The sequence below is a fragment of the Anomalospiza imberbis genome, chromosome 5 (assembly GCF_031753505.1).
Source record: "Anomalospiza imberbis isolate Cuckoo-Finch-1a 21T00152 chromosome 5, ASM3175350v1, whole genome shotgun sequence".
NCBI lineage: Eukaryota > Metazoa > Chordata > Aves > Passeriformes > Viduidae > Anomalospiza > Anomalospiza imberbis.
The window spans coordinates 2365568-2387800 of NC_089685.1; the positions used below are offsets into that span (position 1 = coordinate 2365568).

Below are 22233 nucleotides of genomic sequence, written 5' to 3' on the forward strand. Positions count from 1 at the left end.
TGCCGCTGGTGAAATCTCAGAGTCCTGCACCATCTCCATGCATTTGTTCCTCAAGTGGGCTCTGCTCTCCTGCTCTCTCCTCCTCTCTCCTGCTCTCCTACTCTCTCCTGCTTTCCCTGCACCTCCTGCCCATCCCCGATGCCCACTAAGCAAGCACAGCTGTTGTCACGGGGTTGAGCTGGATTCAGGAGGAGTTTTTGGATTAGTCCTTCCGTGTTGGGCATGTTTGGAGGCCAGCTGGGTGCACAGACATTTTCCTTTGGCAGCACTGGGATGAACACTGCCTGGTCCTCGGGGATGACCCTTGGGCTCCCTCCTGCTCTATCCCACCAGGTTAGGAAGGGCCATTTACAGCTCAGCTGGTGGAAAGACTTTGTGTAAGGTTTGGGACAGTCAGCTTGACTCCTGGGAATGGGAGAGATGGCTGAGATTTTTCAGCCTATTTCATATTCCTCTTCCTCCTAGGACTTCTGTTTGCAATTACTGGTGTTAGCAGGGATGGCCAAGATTTTTCAGCCTGTTTCATATTCCTCTTCCTTCCCGGCTTGTGCTCATCATCCCTGGTGTTACCAGGACACAGAGCACCTCTGAGACACCAGGATGGGGAGCAGCAGGAGGTTATTTTATAGGGGGGGTTGGCTAAGGCACAAAACCACAATTTGTAGCCCAGGGTCTCCTGGATCTTAGTGCTGTGCCCATCTGTTGTAGGAGGAGGAAATCTCTTCCTTGCTCTTACATTCCTCTCTGGCACGCTGGGCAGAAGAACAGGGCCATTTAGAAAGAAGGACCAACTGGAGCTGCTGGAAAGAAGGCGTGTTTCGAGGGAAAAAAATCACTTTACAAGCAAAAAAACAGGAATTGTCATCCCTATCTGTCATTTCTCCGACTTTCCCTTAAAAGAGAAAGGTTGGGGAAAAGGAGCGTTAGCTTTTGCTTAGTCCTTGGGAAGAGGAAGGTGTGGAAGGAGGTCCATGCAATCCAGGTGCTTTGGTATTTTGTCCATTTCTCCTGGCTGGATTGGTGAGTACATGAGCCTGACTCTTTCCCAGGGGAATGGATCAATCACAGGGATGAGTTATCAGTTTCATTTTACCTCATAGTCTCCCTGTTTGCCAGTTGGGCTATCCTAAGTAAATCCCTTTGTGTGTGTCAGTGCCACTGGTGCTTGCACAACAGCACTTTTTGCTCTTCCCAGCTGGACAGACCATGCACAAGTTTTGTGTACACTTCTTTACTCCAAATTTTACAGGCTGGTGTTTCTGATTCAAAAGGTTTGTGAGCAGGTGAGGTCAGCTCTTGGTCAATTTTTAACAGCGTTTTCTTCTTCTTCCTCTGAAAATGCAAATAAGAGCAGGAAACCCGCGCAAAAACAATGAAGTTCAGTTTTTGGAAGGGCAGTACCCTCAGCAATGCTGTAATGCCTCTCTGGGAATGCTCACTGGAGACTGGGAGCCGGAGCAAACAGGCTGCTGGCTGCCAGATCTGTGTTTGTGCACTTGGCCACATCGGTTTGTGTTGGATGCCGAGTGTGGCGCGTGCGCTGCTGGGCCCAGCAGCTGTGATAAGAGGTGACAAGTGTCCTCCTGCCGACACTGGGGCTGGAGAGGGTGGAATCTGAGCTGGGGAGGAAGAGGGACGCAATCACTTCTGATTGTGATAAGAGTGAATTATAACATCTGTGTTGTCTCAGCCTTCTGATGAGATGGAAAATAAAATAAAAGTTTTTAAAACGCCTCTCAGTTGCCCCATCTCTAAGTCAAAAAAGGGTATAATCTGACCGGTAGGGCTCTGCCTCAGGGTTTCTGCAGCTGAGCTCTGGGATTTGCAAATCTTCCCCTGCACCTTCCATCTCCAGCAGGCCTGAGAGTCACCTCCCCTGCTCTGCTCTGAGTGAAAAACTTCCACAGACAGAAATTCCGTGTTATCTCCCCGCACGAGGCAGCTCAGGGAGCTCTCTTCAGGGACACAGCTGGTATTTCTCATGCTTGTGGGGGAAGTGGCCAGAGATGTCTGGGGCTGTGCTCCTTGGAGAGCAACTGAGTTCATGTCTCCAGTGCTCCCAGTAAGGTCCTGGCCTCTCTGAACTGGGATTGGGAAATTCTCCCCACTGTGAGGTGAGCTCAGGCAGCGTATGGGTGCATCTCTTTGCCCTGGGTGATGGTTCTCTCTCCCAGGTGCCACCTCTCTGCTTTCAGCCAGAAGGGGTAAGGACAGGTCCCTGCCTCTGCAAAGTGCTCTGCGCTCCAGGCAGGGAAAAACTTGGCTTTGGGTGCTCTGAGGGAGAGCAAAACAAAAACTCTTAATCCCCTTCATCAACAGAAGCTTGCACTTAAGGGCTGTAAATCAGGGCCTAATTGCGTGGAGAGGATGATTGCATTTGAGGTATTAAATAGGTTTCTCAGTATTAAACACCTGTCCTTGAAAGGATACTGCCTGACCAGTGGATACAGAAATAATTCTGGCGGTAATTAATTACCTTCACCCTGAAACACCCCCACCCTGAAACCTCTCCTTCACAAATCCTCATTGTCCTGGGGGAAAAAACCCAAACATGCATTGGAAACAACCTTCTCAAAACCATTTATTTCTTTCCAAAGCATAAACCAGGAGGAAACCCTCTGCCTCAAAGTGCCTGGGTGCCAAACACTCTCGCAGAGCTGTTCCCTCAGGTCTGGGTGACCCTGCTCACACAAAATGTTCATTGAGGGCAGAGCAGGACCCAAGGCTGCTGAGCCGCTGCTGTGTCTGAGATATTCCAGGCACAGCTCCCTCCCCCACCATCCCTCCCATCCCTGCACCAGTTGGCTCTGCCTGAGCAGCTCAGCATCACCCCAGGTCCTGCTGGTCCCTGGTGTGCAGGTGAGCCAAGTGCCAGACCCTCCATCCTTGCCCGCGCCATCTCCCCGTGCTCCCTGCCACACGGACAATTAGATTTATTTCTGGGAACTGCTCTTTGCTGCTTCCCCTGCCAGCAAGCCAGGCTGTTTTCTTCTGTGGTCGAGCCCTGTGGTCGTCTGTGGCTCAGCTTTGCATTTTTGGAGGCCTCCACATGATCTCCTCACATTCTCTTCCGTGCCAGGAGATCAGCGACTTCGCAGAGCTGACCTCGCGCTGCCTCGCCAGGAGGTCGCCTGGCAGGCCAAGGGGAATGCTTGTGCAAGAGGGTTTTTTTTTTTTTTTAATTTAATTAAAAAAGAAAAAAAAAAGGCAGAAAGCAACCCCCAGATGTCCTGGAAGAGCCAGAAGCAAAATGACTCCAGCTCCCTTGGTGAGGGTGATGCTATTTAAAGCAGCTGGAGCAGGGGAGGTTGTACAATGCCCATTCTGTTGAGGAGAGGGTCGAGGGAGTGCTGGATTCAGCTTTGCTCTCTGGGATAAATCCTGCACAGACCCTTCCTCCCTCGCCTGATGCCAGTGGAGCTGTCAGGGTGAAACACAGTGCAGGGTCTGTCTCAGAACTTGGAGGCTCAGTGAAGATATTCACCCTCTGGGAGTAATCTGATGTATGTGTCCATTTATTTATATTCCAGGAGTATAACATAAGACTTATTTGTTTTTTCCTCCCTGAAATTTCTCTATTTATCCAAATTGGATGGATGGGTTCCTATTGTACCTGGTAGGATAACACAGATATTGGAAGACTGGATAGTGTGGAGATGGAGATGAAAAAAGCTGTTTTACTCACAGAGAGATGCCTGAATCACATCTGACCATATTTCTGCCCCAGACACTCCCAGCCTGGCACCTGTATGGCTCTGCTGTTGTAGGATATAGTTTTTGCTCTAAGTTTGAGAGGCGTTTTATTATGAATGGGACAATCTTTGGGAAGCTTGGCAACAACTTTCAGACAAAATTTGGTGTTTGCATAGCCAGCACAGACCTAGCTGAGTAGCTGTATCCAGGTTCAGGATGGAGCTGGAGCTCCATCCTTGGAAGTGTTCAAGGCCAGTCTGGATGAGGCTTTGAGCAACCTGATCCAGTGAGAAGTGTCCCTGCTCATAGCACGGGGTGGGACTGAGTAGTCTTTAAAATCTCTTTCAAGCCAAACCATCCTATGATTCTTTATTTAAAGAAATACTCAACACTAGGAAAGGCAAGACAGCCAGATAGCACTGAAACTACATGGTAAAGAAAGAGTTTCCTCTGTTTCCTCCATGCAGCACTGGGAGCTGGTGTAGCTGATGGAACATGTGGGTGACATTAGAGCAGTAGGAACAACATTGCATTTCCCAGTTTCAATGTCATTACCCTGTCGTTGTCAGTGATCCAAAATATAATAGGATTTGTACAGCTGATTTATCCTGTAAACAAGCAATATTAGCCAGGCACGTATTTAGACAAGGAGAGAGAGTGGGAGAGGCAGAGTGAGGGAATGTGCAGAAGGGAATAATAAAAATTCACTCCTCCTAATGAGGGAATGACCCGGCACTCTTGGGCTGGGGCTGTTGCTGGGGATCCCACTTCAGGAAACACAGGGCTGTGATTGTGATGGTGTCCCTGCTCCCAGGACTGGCTCCCAGGTGCTCAGTCCTGCTTCCAGATTTGGGAGCAGTTGGAGCTTAAGAGAATTCACGCTGCCTGGTACAAACGCTCTGAATTCCTCAAGCGCCTCGATGTGCACAGATAAGCAGCTACAAGCGGGAGATCTTCTTCCCTTTCAGGGCTCGAGTGCTTTAGTTTGTTGTTTAAACTGATAACCAGGCTTCTTTAAATTCATCTTTGGTGAGATGATGGGACCAGACACATCTCGATTCTCCCTGATACAGATGCCAGCCCTGGATCTCGACTCTCCGTTATTTGTTGAGTGAGCCAAGCTCTCACCATTTCCTGGTGCTGAAGAGCAGCAGCACATACATCTCACTCATTACAGCACTTAAATCACCTTTGCAGGACCGTGGTGAGGCTTAATTAATGCTTTTAAAAGGCTCAGGGCTCTCGGGGTGCAGGTGTTGCCTGCATGCAAAGCAGCCTTGTTGTTTCATTTCTGCGGCGCTGTTGGCGCGGGTGGCACTTTGCAGCCCAAATTATGATTTTTTTTTCCCTGTGTAACAAAATAATAATTATAGCAATTGTGATGCAGTGAATTGCTGGTGGTGCCATCAAAGGGAGGCATCTGGACTTTATCTGACCAGGTGCTGGTGTGCATTCAATAGGAATGAGAGGGCTGATCAGGGAAATGGGACATCCTTTAGGATAAAATGCAGCACCTTCCCTCGAAGGTGTCTTTCTGCTTACACAAAACCCCCTTTTCACCTAAGATTTCATCTCTCTGGGACTCATTCTCCTCATCTCAGCCGCAGCAGCACCAGAGAATATCAGTGCTACTGTGTTTCAGGTGTGTAACAGAGCTTTGCTGCTGGAGTAAGTTCTTACAGAGGAGCTCTAGCAGCTTATTTGATCAATACTTCCCCTTTGAAAAATCCCTAAATGCTTATTTACCCAACAGTCTGTGGCAGTTTCAAAGGCAGAGTCTCCACACTCAATAATCTCTTTTTTTTGGGGTGTGAAAAATTTTAAGTGAATTTTTCAAAGCACTGATCTGAGAGCCACAGAGATTATATTCTTCTGTTTATCCTTCAACTCCTCAGCCATATGATCCTCTGAGCCAGCAAGGGGAAGTTTATGGGACCACAGGAAAGCTCAGCTTCCTTTTACACCTTTTACAGTCACACTTGCTGCTCTTCAGGTCACATCCATCCTTCTGGCTTGTAGGAATGAACCTCAGTGGCCACACAACTCTGGGGTGTGGTTTTCACCCCACCTGCATGGCTTGGAGTGCTGAGATTTGGAATTGTGATGCTGGAAATCTTCTGAAGAGATGGAAATGCAATATGCAAAAGGAAGATTTGGCTGACACAGTGATGTTTGGGATTTGGAATGGGAAGATCTCCATGAATGGAATATTTTATTTATTATGTTTTATTATCTCGGTCTGCATTGCTGCTGGAGGTACTGTCCCTTCTCTGTGCCTACATCAGACTTCTGGGGTCTAACCAAGGCACTGGAAATACCAATTAAATCACAATATTACTTTCCTTCATGGGGGACATGAACAATTTCCCTCTAATCACAGCATCTTAGAAGGGTTAGGTTGGAAAGAACCTTAAAACTCATCCAGTTCCACCCGCCTGCCATGGACAGGGACATATCCCACTAGAGCAGGTTGTTCAGAACCCAAAACAGCCCAGTGCTTCTTCCAGAGCAGTCCCAGCAAAAGTGGGAACCAGAGATAGGCAACAAGGAAAAAACAATAATCTTTGCAATTGTGTTGCCATGGCTGTTGCAGGGTCAGCAGATTCTGAAAGTAGGGCTCTGCATCTCCGGAGTGTGACACAAAAAGTAAGGAAAGCAGTCAGAATTGTTTAAATTTTCTATTATTTGGCTCTAGAAAGTTTTTAGGGCCTCACTAATGGATTTAGCTTGTGCACATCTTTGAGCACTGTAATCACTTAGAAAGGCAGGACTTGGAGGATGTTACATTTATAGCACAAATTTACAGCACAATTCCTTTTATCCACCATTACTGATAATCACCCAGCTCTGCTGAGGAAAAGGCCTGAAGACTGAAGGAACCTGTTGCTCTCTGCAAGAAAGGCAGCCTCCTCTTCAGGAAATTGCAAATTTTATGATGTGGAGGAACATGGTGTAGACTGCTGGGGAGCCTTACACTCACAGCAGACCAGGAACATAAAGGCAGGCATAAAAAGTCTGTACTCCATTAAGATTCTGCAGCACTCTGGAAACTTGACACCAGTCCTTGATCTGATGCTTAAACTGCAGACCTAAAAACCAAAAGCCTGTACCAGTTCTAGTCAATTTGAGTAACTTTCCCTCCTGTTCTTGCGTTCCTGAACTGTGTCAGAAGGAAAACCTCTCAGCATAGTGGGTGCAATTTCCCTATAATTGGTAAAGTTACTGTAACTGCACTGTCATTTGTATATGGTGACATGTAATTGCACAGTAACCACTGCTGTGGGTGCACAAGTGAAGAGCAGCATGCAATTATAATGAATATCTAAATGCTGGCTCTTGATCCAGCTTCTGTTCTATCACAGAGCACACTGGGACAATAGGGCTGGGTATTTTTGGAGGTCATTAGACTCCAGACTGACCGCTGAAGAGGGGTGGGTTGGTGATCTGTGCTATTTTGGTCACTGCCCATCTCTTTGCCCACAAAATTTTGAACTGCAGATGACAAAGGTCTGCAACCATGCAAACCTGCAGCCTTTTCCTGAGCCACTTCCAGGAATGCCTGGCATGGGGAGGGCAGTGACAGGCATCATGTTCCAGGCATGACGTGGCAGGAGGGGAAAGCCAGAGAGGCCCTGTCCATTCTGCACTGGGATTTCACAGCTCGGCACAGCAGCAGGATGAAACGTGATGGTTCTGCTGAGGTTCTGTGGGGAGAAAGGGGAGGTGGACCAAAATCCACTGATTTCACAGAACGCGGCATGGCCAGAAGCAGAGATACTGCAGGAGGGAGAGTCAATCCAGCTTCAGGAATGCCAAGTTCTAATGCCATGGGCAGGGTGAAGCAGTATCCAACCAGGAGTTTACCTTGCACTCAAACCATGCTCAAACCACCAAGAGAATGTGTGCAGGCAAACACAAGCCTTGGGTACCATCCTGCTGCTGCTGGAGTTTAAAGTCCTGTGGTTTGCAGGGAGATGGTTTCCATTATTTCCAGATCCACTCTGTGGGGATTTATGGTTCACCCCTGCTGCAGGTGTCCTAGACCCTAATTTCTTAGCTTGTGTCTCTTCAAATACCATGAAGTTCCCACTGAGAGGTTTTTCTATGTCTTCCATCTCTCTAGATTTTTAAATATTCTACTGAGTGGACATGTGCCCACCTTCACCCTCACTCAATGCTTGCAGTCAGGCAGGAAAGGAGATCTTGCAGTCAGGTGATGGAAAAGACCTTGGATGTCTCCTTGCAAAGACTCAAAAGCCTGTAACTGTTGATTTCTTACTGCTGCTGGCTCCCTGGCCCTGCTGGCAGCACAGCCATCCATTAATGTGTGTTCCCTCCATCCTCTGCATCAGCCAAGCCTGAGATAACAGGAGAGAGGAGCCAAGTACCTGCCACCACATGAAGACAGGGCTGTTAGGTATTAGCTGTAAATCAAAGGCAAGACTTGGCCACTGGGACAGCCTTTATCCCTGGTGAGTCTGTGGAATTGCTTTGGAGCCTGCTGAGATATCTGGGAAAAAAGTGCTTTGATTGAGGAGGAAGATTCTGCTGGAGTGAAAGCAAGGAGGAGTGAGGGGTGGCTAATCCTTTATCAAGTCTCTTCTCCAAATGTGGATTAAGCTGTGTTTGATTATCAGGGGCTGTTTCAGAGGCAAATAGTGAAAGCAGATGTTTAAGGGACAATTGGTGTGTTATGAGCACTGTTTGCCCATGTCCCCTGATATCTGGTGCTTCTGCCACTTGTGCGATGCCAGCGCGCCCGCTCCTGCTGGGAATGAGATGAGGACAGGGAAGGAGGTGATGCAATCAAATCTCCAACCCTCCTGCTGAATTTGGGGGTTTTGGGGGCTCAGCCAATCCCTCCAGGATTGAGCCAGCACCAGCCTTGTAAACCCATCCTCTCCAGGAGGGCTTGGATGTGTTAATTATTTATTTGATAGGCTTAATCCTGGAGGAGGGAAATGCCTGCCAGAATCCTGCAAATCAGGATTGCGCCATTCTTTTGCTCATCCTTCCTATTTCAGTGGTGACTGTGACACTTGGCTATGGTGTCACGGCTGCAGATGGTTGGTGACACAGGCAGAGGTGGCAGGAGCAGAACACAACCAGGCAGAGAGGCAGCTGGTGGGGCTGGGAAGGGCATTTATACCCTGGGAGCTGCCAATCCATCTCAGATGAAAGTATTTTTGGATATGCAGAGCACCTTTTAAACCTGTGTTTCTCAGTTTCCCTGGGGCAGGGTGGTGGTGAGAAATATTCCCTCATTCAGTGTGGGATGATGAAGCGATTGATCCCAGCCCAGCATTCCAACTGCAGGCCCGTTTCCTTCCAAGTTACCTGCTGGCTGTGACTTTCTGGGTTGCATCTTAACTGCTCAGGATGTGAGAATTGCTGATATTATTCCCACCTCTTTAGACCTTCCCTTTGCCTCTCCCTGCTATCCCAACTGCTGTTAGAAGTGAATTCATGCCCTCACCTCCTCCTTCATTCTGGAAAGCCATTAACATGAAATTGCCAGGCAGAGAAGCTCCAGAGGGTTTAACGTGGCTACTTTATGTTGCTGCTAGGAGTGTCTGGAATTGAAAATAAACCTGTGCTTGCAACTCCTGACCCTTTCATCATAAATCCAAACTTCCTTATGTGTCTCTCTTTGCTGCAGAAGATGACTGTATTTCTACAAAGGCCTGTGTGCTGCTGAGACCCACAGCTGTGCAGGAGCTGGGTGATGTTTATTTGTAGGGTTTTGCTTGCTGGCGTTTTTTTGGCAGATGATCCCCAGAGGAAATAACCCAAATATGTTCAATGAAAATAGTTTTCGTGTGGCTTGCTGGCCTCGCTCCTGTTCCTGGGGGAGGGTTGTCCACATGGCAAACCACAAGGCTGTGATTGTTTCTCTGGCACCCAACCAGCAGCACGTGAGTGGACACAGAGTTCTAGAGCAGTATGGGTTGCAAATGACCTAAAGACCATCAAATTCCACCTCCTGTCATGGGCAGGGACACCTTCCACTATCCCAGGGTGCTCCAAGCCCCATCCAACCTGGCCTTGGACACTTCCAGGGATCCAGGGGCAGCCACAGCTTCTCTGGGCATCCTGTGCCAGGGCCTCCCCACCCTCATCATAAACAATTTCTTCTTTAAACGTAGTGTGACTCTACCTTCTTTAAAAAAACCTGCCCCCCTATTTCTGTGTAAGTCCTTCTTATAAGGATGTGTTCTCCTATAAGTAATGTCAGGGGAAAAAAGGTGAAATAAATAGGCTTAAATTTAATTTTTTGTCTGTGTGGCATTATCAGCCCCATTAAGGGTAGGTCTGAGTTCAGCTGGAGCCCTACCCCGGGGCAATTAAATTAATGAAACCTCAACAGGTTGGAGACGGGCTGCAAATTAGCCACAGGTGTTTGTGCTTAATGCTGTGATTTTGGGGGCTGTGTCCTCCCAGGCTCCTGCCTGGGGTTGTGAGGGTCTGGATCGTGTAGAAAAGCAGTCAGATGATCGTATGGATCCTCTCTGGTCTCAAGTGCTTCAGCTGGAGGGGTTGGTTTTGGTTGTGTTTCTCCAAGGAGGGTGCCTTCGACTGTGCCAGTTCTGCTGGATTCATCTCATTTCACTGCTCGTCAGAGTAATTTTCTCTGGTTTGGGATGGAGCTTTGCACCCTGCACCTTAGGTAAGATGTCTGCTGGTACTATGAAGCTTTTCATCATCTTGGTGGTGAAGAAAGCTGTCTTGATTTCCTTGGAAACTTTCCTCCCTTTCCCCTCTTTCCACTGTTGGGGAGTTTCTTGCTTTCAGCCTGAAGTGATTCTTTCCAGCTTGTCAGGCCATCAGAGTGAGCACTTGGGCAGTTTGATTGTACCCCTGAAACACAAATTGTGTGTTGGAATCCAGGATAGCCCTCTGGTTGCCCTGGCTGTCTCAAGACCCTGGCAGGGGGCTCGGGCACCTTTGAATCCAGGACATCCCTCTGACTGCCCTGGCTGTCTCGAGACCCTGGCATGAAGTCAAAAACACCTGTGGCTTTGATTTTAGCCTGTGGAAAAAGCTGCCAACTCTGTATGAGGAATTACAAGCCACAAGGGTTTGAGTAGTGTGGTAGTTGAATTAACACAGGGTGAAAAAGTAGAATTTTGGGGTTTTTAGAATGGGGTTCAGGAGGTCAAGATAGAGGAATTTGGGCCTGTCCTGGCCTTCTTCTCCTTTTCCTCATCCTCCATGTCTTGCTGTGATGGTGACACTTTTCTGTTGGTTTAAGGTAGAGACACACTGTCCAACATAAATGACAGATATTGGCACGTTATTGTAAGCATGGCACACGGAGTTTTTGGTATAAAAGGTAAACACCACCCTAGAGTGCGGACAGAACGCCATGGCCTCCTTGCTAGCCAGAGCTCAGCAGGTCAGAGAAAGAATGTTATAGATAAGGAAAAATAAACAACCTTGAGAAGCTGATCCTACACATTTCAGACTCCTTCTTTGGCTGCACGGGCTGGGAAACGAGGACTTTTACACTCTTGGGGTCATCCTAGCACAGCAGACCCCGAGAATTGTGCTCATCTCTGAGTTTAAGAGTTTCTGGGCAAACCGGGCCTGACTTGAAGACCTGGAGTCTTGGATCTTACATCCATAGAAAGATTCAAGTTGGAGGGACATCAAGCAGCCATACAGTTGTGCTGAGGGGATCGTCTGGAATAGTTTGGTGGTCACCTGGCTCTGCTGAAAGATGCATTTCCAGTTTGGTTGGGTGGCTCCTTCTCTGACACACCTCCTTTCCCCTGCTGATAATGGATTTCCACGTACTAGAGCTGGCTTGTAGATTTATCCTGGACTTGTTACTGTCGTTTTGGACTAGCAGCATCTTGCCTGCTGCTGCTGGAGGCTGCTGATCTGCTCCCTAATTGCTCTTTGAGCCTGTGTTTCAGCTCTGCTAAAAAGGGCAGTCCACAAACACTAATGACTCCTGCAGGCCAGAGCTCAGACTAGCTGATCCCTCCTAATGGCTCTTTGAATTCCTCCTAGATTTTATGTGTTTATAAACACATTTAGGACGCATTATTCTTCTATTCAGCAAAACCATCTGTAATTATTGCCCGTAATTGCTGGGTGAGGATAAAATGAATCAACTACCAGGCTTTTACTGCTCGAACTCAAGCAGGGACCATCACTTTTTTTAGCCGTGTTTCCAGGAAGATGTGAGGTCAAATAAAATTGTCATGGTCCTTTAGTACTGATACATCAAAACTAGGCAACCTTCCTGTACACTTCATTATTGTTTTTCTAGGCCTTAGCAAAACATTTTAAGTGGATGCTTAACTTGAAATCTGTGAGTGGCCCCAGAGAAGTTAATAAAGTCCAACTGCTCTGGCAGTTGTGTGCTGGGATATTTGGAGTTTTATTTGGCTTATTCAGTGGAGATCTGTGACCTGCATTAGCTTCACCTGCCTTGATGGTGCCTGAAAGTAGAAGAGCTGCCTGTGGCATGTTCCTGCTGTGTTTCTGGAGCTCCCTGAAGCCCAAGGAAACACCCTTAGCGATAACATGGCATTCATTTAAGTGAAAGGATCCCAGTGGAGCATCTGTCTGGTGAAAATGCTGCTGAGTTCAAATGCAGTGGGTGTTGGAGCTCAGGCAGCAATATTGATGGATAGGGGGTTTTCTCTGGTTGTTGGGAGTTCGTGGCTATCTCCCCCCCCCCAAAAAAAAACAATCTGGAAAGCCCCCGTGCTAGCTGTGGAAGCTTCCCTCCTCTCCAAAGAACTTCAGGGAATTACAGTTAAACCACAGAATGGTTTGGGTTGGAAGGCGCCTTCAAGGAAGGAAAGATGGGTGCTAATGTCCTTACAAACAACACGATGGTTGAGGGGTCTTTAGGAGGAATAGGTGTTATTGTCTTTGAAATGGGTCTAAATGTCTCTGCCAACCACAATCTGCACAAGTTCCTTACAAAACTTGGGAATTTTAACTACAGTTTGAACTCCTGAACTTTAGGGTTGGACAAGTGGGTGTGGGTAAAGTCTGTGGCACTTCTGGTGGATCCCCTGAAGCCACACAGCCGGAACTGCTGAGCTTTGGGAGAAATGCTAGGTTCAAGGGGGAATATGTGGTAGGCGGTTTGGGAAGGCTGCACCTTCCTGGTAATTGGGAAAGGAAGAGGGTGACCTTGGGATAAAAGGAGGCTGCATCCTCTGAAACCTCGAGAGAGAAACCCCATGGGGGTATGCCCCCAGTGGGCTCTCTCTCCATTTATTTTAATCAAGTTGCAGAACTCCTCTGTCTCCTTTATGGACACTGGCTTTTCACAGCATTTTTTCCCCCCACACCATCCATTCCCACCCCTCTGCCATGGTCTCACCTTCACCTATCCCAGGTTGCTCCAAGCCCTGTCTGACCTGGCCTCGGACACTTCCAGGGATCCAGGGGCAGCCGCAGCTTCTCTGGACCATGTGTGCCAGGACCTGACCACCCTCACAGCCAAAAATTTCTCCCCATCTAATGCTGCTCTCTGGCAGTTCGAAGCAATTGCCTCTTGTCCTGTCCCTCCATCCCTTGTCCCAAGTTCTGCTCCAGCTCTCTTGGAACCCCATCAGGGACTGGAAAGGGCTCTAAGTTCATGGTATTTAATTCTTAACGTGCTCCCTTCTACAGATTTAGCTTGGGCTGACCATCTGACTATCTCTTGCTTGGACAATGCCTGGACACTCCTTGGAGGATGATAATTTCCAAGATGTAACATAAGCAACCTCACTGAATTTAGAATTAGGAGAGCAGTGGTTATTTAGGCTTCGTAGATGTGATCCTTCGTGTTGGATCCTGGGTCTAGAGGACAGGTCAGGGTCTGTTTTATTTGCCAGCGCAGATTTAGCTCAGTGGTTCTTAGTCTGGATCTACCGGAATGGTGTAGGTTTTTTTTTTTTTTTTTTTTTTTTTTGACAGAACTTAGGTATGTTTAAGACATTTTCAGCAGACTTCCACTTGATTGGTGAGTCTTGACTGGCAAAACTGACTGGTAAAGCAGTAGGAAAAAGGCTTAATGTGATGTATCCTGCTGGGCTGTCATTCAAGAGAACCAACTTTCCACTTCTGCTTCTGGCTGTAACTCATTGTGTAACTTCAGAGAGGTTTTTTTTTTTTTTTTCTTTTTTCCACCTCTTTCTCCAGTCCTCACTGATTTTTGTCAGCCTGCATAAATTACAGCCACGTTACGCAATGGGTGGATACTTCCCAGATGGCTAAAAAATTGGTGTCTTCAGCTGTTTACCCCCTTCTTCTTTCTTCCTTTGCAGCTGTTAACAATTGATGACAATTTCTGTGGCCTGGATATGAATGCCCCCTTGGGAGTATCATCCATGGTGCGAGGGCTCCCCATTTTCACCGAGGATGGGGACAGGATGACCTCAGTGATTGCCTACGTCTACAAGAACCACTCCCTGGCTTTTGTAGGCACCAAGAGTGGGAAGCTCAAGAAGGTAAGACCTACATGGTCCTCTAACTCAGATTTTCATATTTTTATGGTGATTTAAGTGTTGCATCGAGCATGAGCGTGGTCCTTGTCCTAAGGTGCTCCTATTTTGAGGTTAAAAAATGGTTTGGTTGGCAAAGAAACTGTGTTTCACCCTCAGGGGATAGAGATGATCTGAGAAAGGATAAAATCCTCCTTCCAAGTGGTTATTCATCAGGAAATTAATGCTTCAGAAGTCAAACCACAGCCCCGGTCGCGGATGGACGTGATGTAATTTGCATCCAACAGAATTTTTGGTGTTCAGACCATCTCTAATTGAGGCATAGATCACAGGGTATCTGTGCATGCTGGAGAAAAACTGAAGCTGGGGCTGAAGTTTGGGCAACAGGATTCATGCTCTGGAGATCTTTTTTCAAAGCAGTGTGACCGGGCTGTGATTTCACCACGAGCCCAGCATGGGATTAGCGGCCGCCCTGTTGACGTCAGGCTGGGGGTTTGTGCTGAAGGAAGAGGGTTTGCATCAAAGGAAAGCTGTGTCCTGAGCCATAATGACCTTTATGTTTATGGTTGATGCCACACAAACAGAATCAAGAGTGTGTTTGTGCTCCTCTCTGGGCATTCTCACTGGAAACGTTCCCATTGCGTGATTGGGATTTGCCTTGTGAAGCCCTCGGAGAGGCTGGAGAGGTGGAATCCTCTTCCTGTGTCTTTCCCAAGGAAAGAAGAGTTGTTGGAAGTGGGTTAATGATGGGCACTGCCTCCATTTCAGCCCCTCTGTGCCAGTCTGACAATGTTGGTCTGAATGTTCAGCCCAGGAGTGTGGTAAAACATTGCCTGTGCAAGGAGATGGTGGCTTGGCCGTGGTAATGGAGATGGGGGAGAAGCTGGGAAGGGAGGTTGGGCAGAGCCTGGTGATGTTTTAGGATGTTGTTTCCTCTTTAAATCTCTTTTGCAAGTAAAGACTTCCAAGTTGGGGCAAATCAAGCGCTGTGAAAAGGTGACCCACTGTGGCTTGTGGGGAGTGAAGGGAGTTTGTTCACTGATGCTTAGGGATAGTCTGGAATCTCTGGTTTTATTCCTCTACCTGTTTCTTCACTTGAAAAGCATATCTGGGCTGTAAATTCTGATGGCATTTCCCCCATGCTGAGGGAGGAATGGGATCCTGCCCACTGGCAAATGTCTCTGGCTTTGCTCGAAAGGCTGCTCGTGCTTTTGGAAAGAAAATATGGTAGGATATTTTTTTATTCAGGCATGTGAAGAAGGAGCCAAATTGTTTTTAAAATGGTCATAATAAAAATAATCTCCTTCCCTGGCTAATTAGCTTTTGCTTCCCTGTCATGTGTGATATCATAATAAACTGTTCAGTTCTCCAGTCAGTCTCTTGGATGGAGGGAAATGGGGCAGCTGAGATCTGAATGGTAAATATCAAAAAGACCTAAACTCTTAATGACTGCTCTCCCTGCACTCACAAGCTTTTGGTTGGGGTTTTTTTTGGCTTCAGGAGAAGAAAACTCAGCCACGGCTCTGTCTTTGCCTTTGCAGGTCGCATTGCAGAGTCCAAGATCTGATTCCTTTTTAATAGGGGAAAATAGGAGAGAAAGCTTTCTGTGCTTTATGGAGTGTGGTAGGGAGCAGGGACAGCCTTATAGGGTAAAGAATGAGGAGAGGAGAGCTGAAGTGGCTGATGTAACTTGAGAAAGGGAATAAAATTAAGCTTTTCCCTAACATGCTGAATATTCTACTTGTGGTGGTTCTCACTTTGGGTGAGTTGGAGCAGAGCTGGAGCCTTGGGCTGAAATTTGCTCAGGTGAATGAATTTCCCCCAAAGAGGCAGAACAGAAAACAAAATGAGACTCCCCTAACCATGTGTGATTGTTTTGGACCAGTTGATCCAGACTACTGGAAACCTGTAGGTCCTGTAAGTTCAGCCCAATCCTTGCTGTGTCCTCTGCAATCCCTGACTCTCCTCCTCACATTTTCCCACCCACTGCTCCCGAGGGTGTCTGTCACCTCCTCTGTGTGGTCTGGCACTCAGGATTTTCCCTTGATGCTCCTTGACCCCTGCCACGGGCCTTTGGATGCTTTGTTTTCCACCTTGGCTCATCAGTCAGGTGCTGCCAGGAAAACACTGCACTGGGATTGCAGCTCCAGCATAATCCATTCTTTTAGCACGAAGTTTTTCTGCTCAAAAACAGTAGTAAATTGGAGTAAGCCTTGTAGGATTAGATGAAACTCCTGGACAAATCCCAGGAGCTGGGATTTTTTAGTTTCTTTGTGCTGTTGGGTCCTACCAGGCGTGTCACACTCTGCTGCTTCTCCTGCTGCAGTGCAGCTCCTCGGTCAAGCTGCAGTGGAATATTGTGGATGGGATGAAAGAGGAGTTCTGAGATTATCCCCAAGATAGCAGGATTTATTCTGTGCTTGGAAGACTTGCTGCAAGTCATTACAAAATGGTTTTGGAGAAACTTTGCTGCTTTTTTTCCCTGCAGTTTCAGTATTTTCCTCTCTATGTGGGCTTCTTTTTTTATGTATGAAAGTGGCAGACTGCGTATCAGATTTTGATTTATGCGATCCATGAATGCTCTGCAAAATACCCACAGTCATAAAGCAATATCTGTTAGTTGATATACAAATGTCACATGTGTCAAAGGAATTTATCCAGTGGCACACACAACTGAAGGAAAATATTGTGCTTTACAGGAACATATCATTAAAATGAATACTAGCAGAATACCAGGAATCTGCCCATGTAACCAAGACAACAAAGAGGGAAAGAAAAGGAAAAACCAAGATAGAGATAGGGTAGGGAAAGTGTGAGTGAAACCGAATGACAAGGTTGGCCCCAGCTATTTCACTGCCCCAGGCAAAATACATTTTGCAACCTCTGCTCATTCACAAAGCTCCATGTGCAGTCCATCAGGAAGGCACGGAATAATGTGCAGGAGGAATAGTCCCTCCAGTTCTGCTGCCTTGTCTACGGCACAGCCTGGGTCTGCAGAATGAAGAAATAAATAGGATAAAAATGAAGAGCTATGGAAAAGGAAAAATTCTCCCTATCCATGTCTAACACATAGAAACCACTGTCCCTGCATTAAAGGTTTATTAAGGGTTTGTGGCTTCTTGAGGATGGAGAAGGGTGGCCCAGGGAGGAGAAGTTCAGTCCTTTGCTCTGCCAGGAACTTCAGGTGTGTCTCCATGTCTCATTTTCTCTCCTGCAAATGGCAGGGAATGTTTTCCTTGCTCAAAGAGTGCTGGAGAAAATGAAAGTATTAAGTGCTGTGAGGTGTATGATCACCTCAAACAGCTTAACTCAACAGATCAGGTGAGATGGAAAACCAGCTCCTGACCACTTGTGGCATTGTTTAATGAGAAATATTTAATCTTGCTGTGCTTTGGTTAGAACCCAGTGTCTGATTTCCTCCTGTGCTGCTGTCCCATGGTGTTCCCATGAGTCTGTATCACTTTGGTGGTACAGACAGTTTTAGTGTAATCCAGGGATCCTGATGGGCTTCCTTGGCTGCAAACCCCTCTGTACCCTGGGGAATGCTTCAGGCAAAACCTGTGGCTGAAATGCAGTTGACAACCCTGTGAGTTTTTAGTGATTTCTTTCAGGAGATGCAAAAAAAGAAACTCCCTTGAGTTTAACAAATGTCTGGTTTGTCTCCCTGTAAACAGCACAGGAGCTATTCCTGGGGATGTTCTCCCTACAAACCACTTTGCTGTAAAACAGCCAGGTGCCAAAATTCCCTGGCTTTTTATTTTTCCTTTGCTCACTCCCTCGTTCGACGCTCGGCTCTTCACTTCAGTGGCAGGAGAAAAGCAGGGATGTACCCACGTGCTTGGCTTGGATATTTTCCTGGTGCCACTAATACCTGGCATCACTAAGGGACTGTAGCAGTATTCCATATTCCTTGTATTTCTTCCCCAGGCATTTAATTTACGGGTCATTGCTTCTGTGCAGATCACTTCCAGTCAAAGAAATACAACTTACCTGCAATAATTCTGTGTGGAGGTGCAGGTGTAAAGGGTGAGTTGAGCTTACAAAAATGTCAGCCTGGGAGCAGCCCCAGGAATTGCATTTCCCACCAAAAAAAAAACTCTGGTCTATTTTGAAATGTTTATTTGATAATGGAGTAGTAGAAATTTTCCTTTATTTGAAACTTCCCTGTAAGAAATTGTTTGGTTTCTTTTTATTCCATCCAAACAATTCACTCAAAGCCTTTTCTATGCTGAATTCCTTGCAGAGAGAGAACTTTAACTTAAAAACCCTTAAAACCCTTAAAAACACTTTCACTCTGTGGGCTGCATTTCATTTCTCATCAAACCCAGTCGGTTTGTGGTCTTTGAAGGGTTTTTAGATGTGAAATGTTGTGTGGGGTGAAGGTTTTCATTTGGATCCAACAGCTCTGAAATCTGGCTAGCACTTCCCACATGGTATCAACTCTATTTAGGAGAATATCCTCAGTGTTGCCCAGTTCCATGGGTTATCCATCCTCTGGATACCCCTGAACCCTTGGCACCCTGCTTTCCTTGGATCCAGAGACAAAGCACCACAAGGAGAATTTAAAATCTGGGAGCTGGGAATTGCAGTTCTCACTTTGGCCTCTCTCACAGTGGAGTTGGGGAAGTGCTGAGTTGGGAATGGAAGCCTTCAAGGCCAGGTTGGATGAGACTTGCAGCAACCTGGTGGAGTGGAAGGTGTCCCTGCCCATGGAATTGATGTCCCAGTTCCAACCAGGGGGTTGGGATTTACCTCCCATCCGAGGAGGTGGCAGCGCTGGGATTGCCATGCATGGAATGTCAGTCTGGTGGTAGCTGCAGGCTCAGCCAGAGTTCTCCACTGCTTCTCCAGGCCAGGGGGCTTCTGAATACACACCAAACAAGAAGCCCTGCTCAGTTTTGATACTCCCTGGAGGGAATTCTGCAGCTGACAGCTCTGTGTGAATGCCAGCAGGGAAACTCAGCTCCTTTCTCCTTCCCTCTGCTGCCTTTAAAGACTTGAGGATCTTTTGAATTTTATTTTTTTCCCCCAGCTGCATGACAGGTGGACTTGACTGCTCTGAAAACATGCTGGAGAGGCTCTGGCTCCTGCTGGGAAGATGGTTTCTGCAAGAGGAGCTGGTTCACCCAGGCCTCTCCTCACAGCTTCCTGAGCCAGTGGGAGTCCAGGTGCTTCATTGACTTGTGATGGAGTGATGCTGGTTCCTGTCAGAATTTGATGTTTGCAGTTGTCTGTGTCCTACTGTGATGTGCAGCCCCTCTTTGAGAGGTTATTGTCACCTTAGATGCCTGGAAATTAGTTAATTTTTCTGGCTGAAGCACTCAAAGTTGTGGTTTTGGTAGCTGTGGTGAACGTGGCACTTGGTACTCACGTTGGGGGAAAAGGGTGGTGGGAATCAATGTGTACATTGGGCAGTGGCACAGTTTCTCCTGGATCATGTAATAGTCATTGTCTAGTGATCATAAGGGCCTAAAACATCACCTAACCATGAATGGGTTCTGTTCCCATGGGTGAAATTAAAGATGCAGGATATGCAAATAGGGATGCTGCCAGTAGATGGAGGGAAGGTGATCATCTTGGGCTCAATTGCCAGGCCACATCCAGATGCTACACCCAGTTTCAGGCTACTCAGAACAAAAGCTTTGTTGACAACCAGAACAAGTTCAGGAAAGGGTCAAGGGTTTGGCCAGGAGCTGGAGAACCTTCCCTGAGTGGAGGGGAAGAGAGAAATGATCTTATTCAGGCTGGAGATGAGAAAATGTGGAGGGACCAGGTTACAGCATTCCCATGCCAACAGGGAGGTTGTTGAGGAGTTGAAGACAGGCTCTTCATGTTGGTGAGAGAGGACAGGATGTGGAACAGCAGGCATAAGTTGGCATGAAAAAAATTCCAGTTGGATAAAAGGAAAAGCTTTTTGTCCATGAGGACCTTGAAGAAGCAGTTCCTGTTCTTGGAGACTTTCAAGGCCAGAAGAACCTGGTCTGATCTCACAGCAGAACCTGCTTTGAACAGGAGGTTGGGTTAGACAACCTGTGAGGTCCCTTCCAGCCTGTGATCCATCCTCTGCCCTAAACCCACATCAGAGGGGCTCTGTCCAGGTTCTGCTGCTGAACTGGTGCAGCCAGCACTTGTTTGAAATACCCACTAAGAGTTCCATCACTGCAGGTGGCTGCTTTGCCTCTCACATCCCTCATTTCCCTCATTTCCATTGCTCTGGGACTTCCAGCTACAACCTGTCCGTGTCTCATACTGCAGCTTGTTGCAGTGTCTAACTGCAGTATGAAAACTCCTTTTTTTTTTTCCTGTGACATGAAGGCTGTTCCTGGGAAGATCTGGAGCTTGCTTTTTGGCAGAGAGCAATTAATTTTCCCTGTCTCTCCTTCGAGTACCCCTCTCTGCTGCTTTGTGACTACTCAGCAATCTCCGTGCTGGTGTGCAGGGTTTGGCTGAGCTGTGCTTTTGCTGGGTGCTTTTCCTACATGTGTTGAGTGCTGCTCTTTTTTTTTTTTTTTTTTTGGATGTTCTGGTTTAGCTGTGACTCAGAGTCTTGTCAGAGACAGAATCTTGTGATCATGCAGTGAGATTTGCAAATAACTGTCTAATCCCCTCCAAATTCTACACCAGCAGTTCTGCCCTGTGTGTTTTCACTCCCAGCTCCAGGAGAAAGAGCAGGCTCCAGTGAGCCCACTGCAGCAGGGAAGGCAGCAGGTCGTACCTTCATCTTTTCAAACCCTTCCTTTAAATGCAGCCTGCATTTGACAGCTTTGCAGAGCTGGATTTCCCCACAGAGGGCTGAGGATGTGCGTTGAGCAGACAGGGGGACGTTAGTGACCAAACCAAACACAGGGAGGCAGGTAACAATGTCCTGCTTGCCTGTTCCTTGCTGGAATCCATGGGTCCTGCTGCCTCCCAGGGGACAGCTGGCTGTGCCAGCTGTGTCACCTGCCCTGTGCTGGTGGCAGGTGATTTTCTGCATGGTGTCAGCGGCTCTGTGGGGTGTCAGGCTGCGGAGCCTGGCACGGCAGCACAGCTGATGGAAGCTGTGCAGGGGTGGGATACAAGGAAAAGCAAATTCATTGCCATGTCCCTCTGGTCCATTTGCTTCTCTGTGTCCCTTTGGAAATGCTGTGGCTGGAACATCAGGTGATCAGCTTTGGTCTTCACCTGCGCCTTCTGCTCTCCAGGGTGACAAAGAGAGGCTCTTTAGCTTTCCATACACTCCAGTGAATTCCCGGATGGATGCCCAGCCAAAAAGGCTCTTGTGATGCCTTCCTCCTCTCTATCCCTTCCTTTTTGACTGGGATAATGACTTTTCAGGGAGCCCTTGAAGTGCCTCTTGCATCTGCCTTTGATTTGAATGCCTCTTGCCTGCTGACCCTTCTTAAGGGAAGTCGGCTTAAGTGTGGTTCTCCTAATTAGTTTTGCTTTAATTTAATCTTTTGAAATAATTTTATCAAAAAGAGGAAACCTTCTACCCACTCCCTTATTTTATCGGCTTGTTTTCATGCATGGTCTCTGGGTTTATTTCTCTGTTTCCCTTGCCTCTAGATAGGACATCATTTACATATTTGATTAAGCTCCATTTGTTATCAGGGAGCCAGTCGAAAGAAGAGCAAGTCCCTGATAAGGCTCTGTGCATCCATCTCTTCTTTTCACCGTCCTCCACTCCGTCCCCCTTGCTGCCCTGCTGCCGTATCGGTGCCCAAAATCAGCTCCTCACTCTCTCACCTCCTCCCTCTCCCTTTGGCCAGATGGCTGATCTCTGCCTCAGCTGCTGATAGGGGGAATGCAGACATCGCAGTTAGACAGCTCCTGTCCTTAGGAAGGTGAGGGCAGAGGAAAGGAGCTGGGCACTGATGGGGACGTGAGCCTTGGCACTGAGATCCAGGTTAGGTTTCACAGAATCCCTGGGCTGGGAGAAACCTCCAAGAGCATCGAGTCCAGCCCAGCCCCAACAGCTCAGCCAGACCCTGGCACCCAGTGCCACCTCCAGGCTCTTTAAACACATCCAGGGCTGGTGACCCCACCACCTCCCCGGGCAGCCATTCCAGAACTTTGTCACCCTTTCTGGAAAAGCTTTTTC

General features: G+C 47.5%; 1 protein-coding gene across 5 annotated transcripts in view; it reads left to right on the forward strand.

Moving 5' to 3' along the window:
* Positions 1–22233, forward strand: part of PLXNA4 (plexin A4) — a 446965-nt gene that overhangs the window by 33973 nt on the left and 390759 nt on the right. For 4 of the 5 annotated variants that reach the window (XM_068189379.1, XM_068189378.1, XM_068189380.1 and 1 more), the window contains exon 3: positions 13974–14156. In XM_068189379.1, the coding sequence (XP_068045480.1) occupies positions 13974–14156 (183 nt within the window). Of the gene's footprint in view, positions 1–13973; positions 14157–16443; positions 17194–22233 lie in introns of those variants that run through there. The other variant, XM_068189382.1, reaches the window with a different exon arrangement.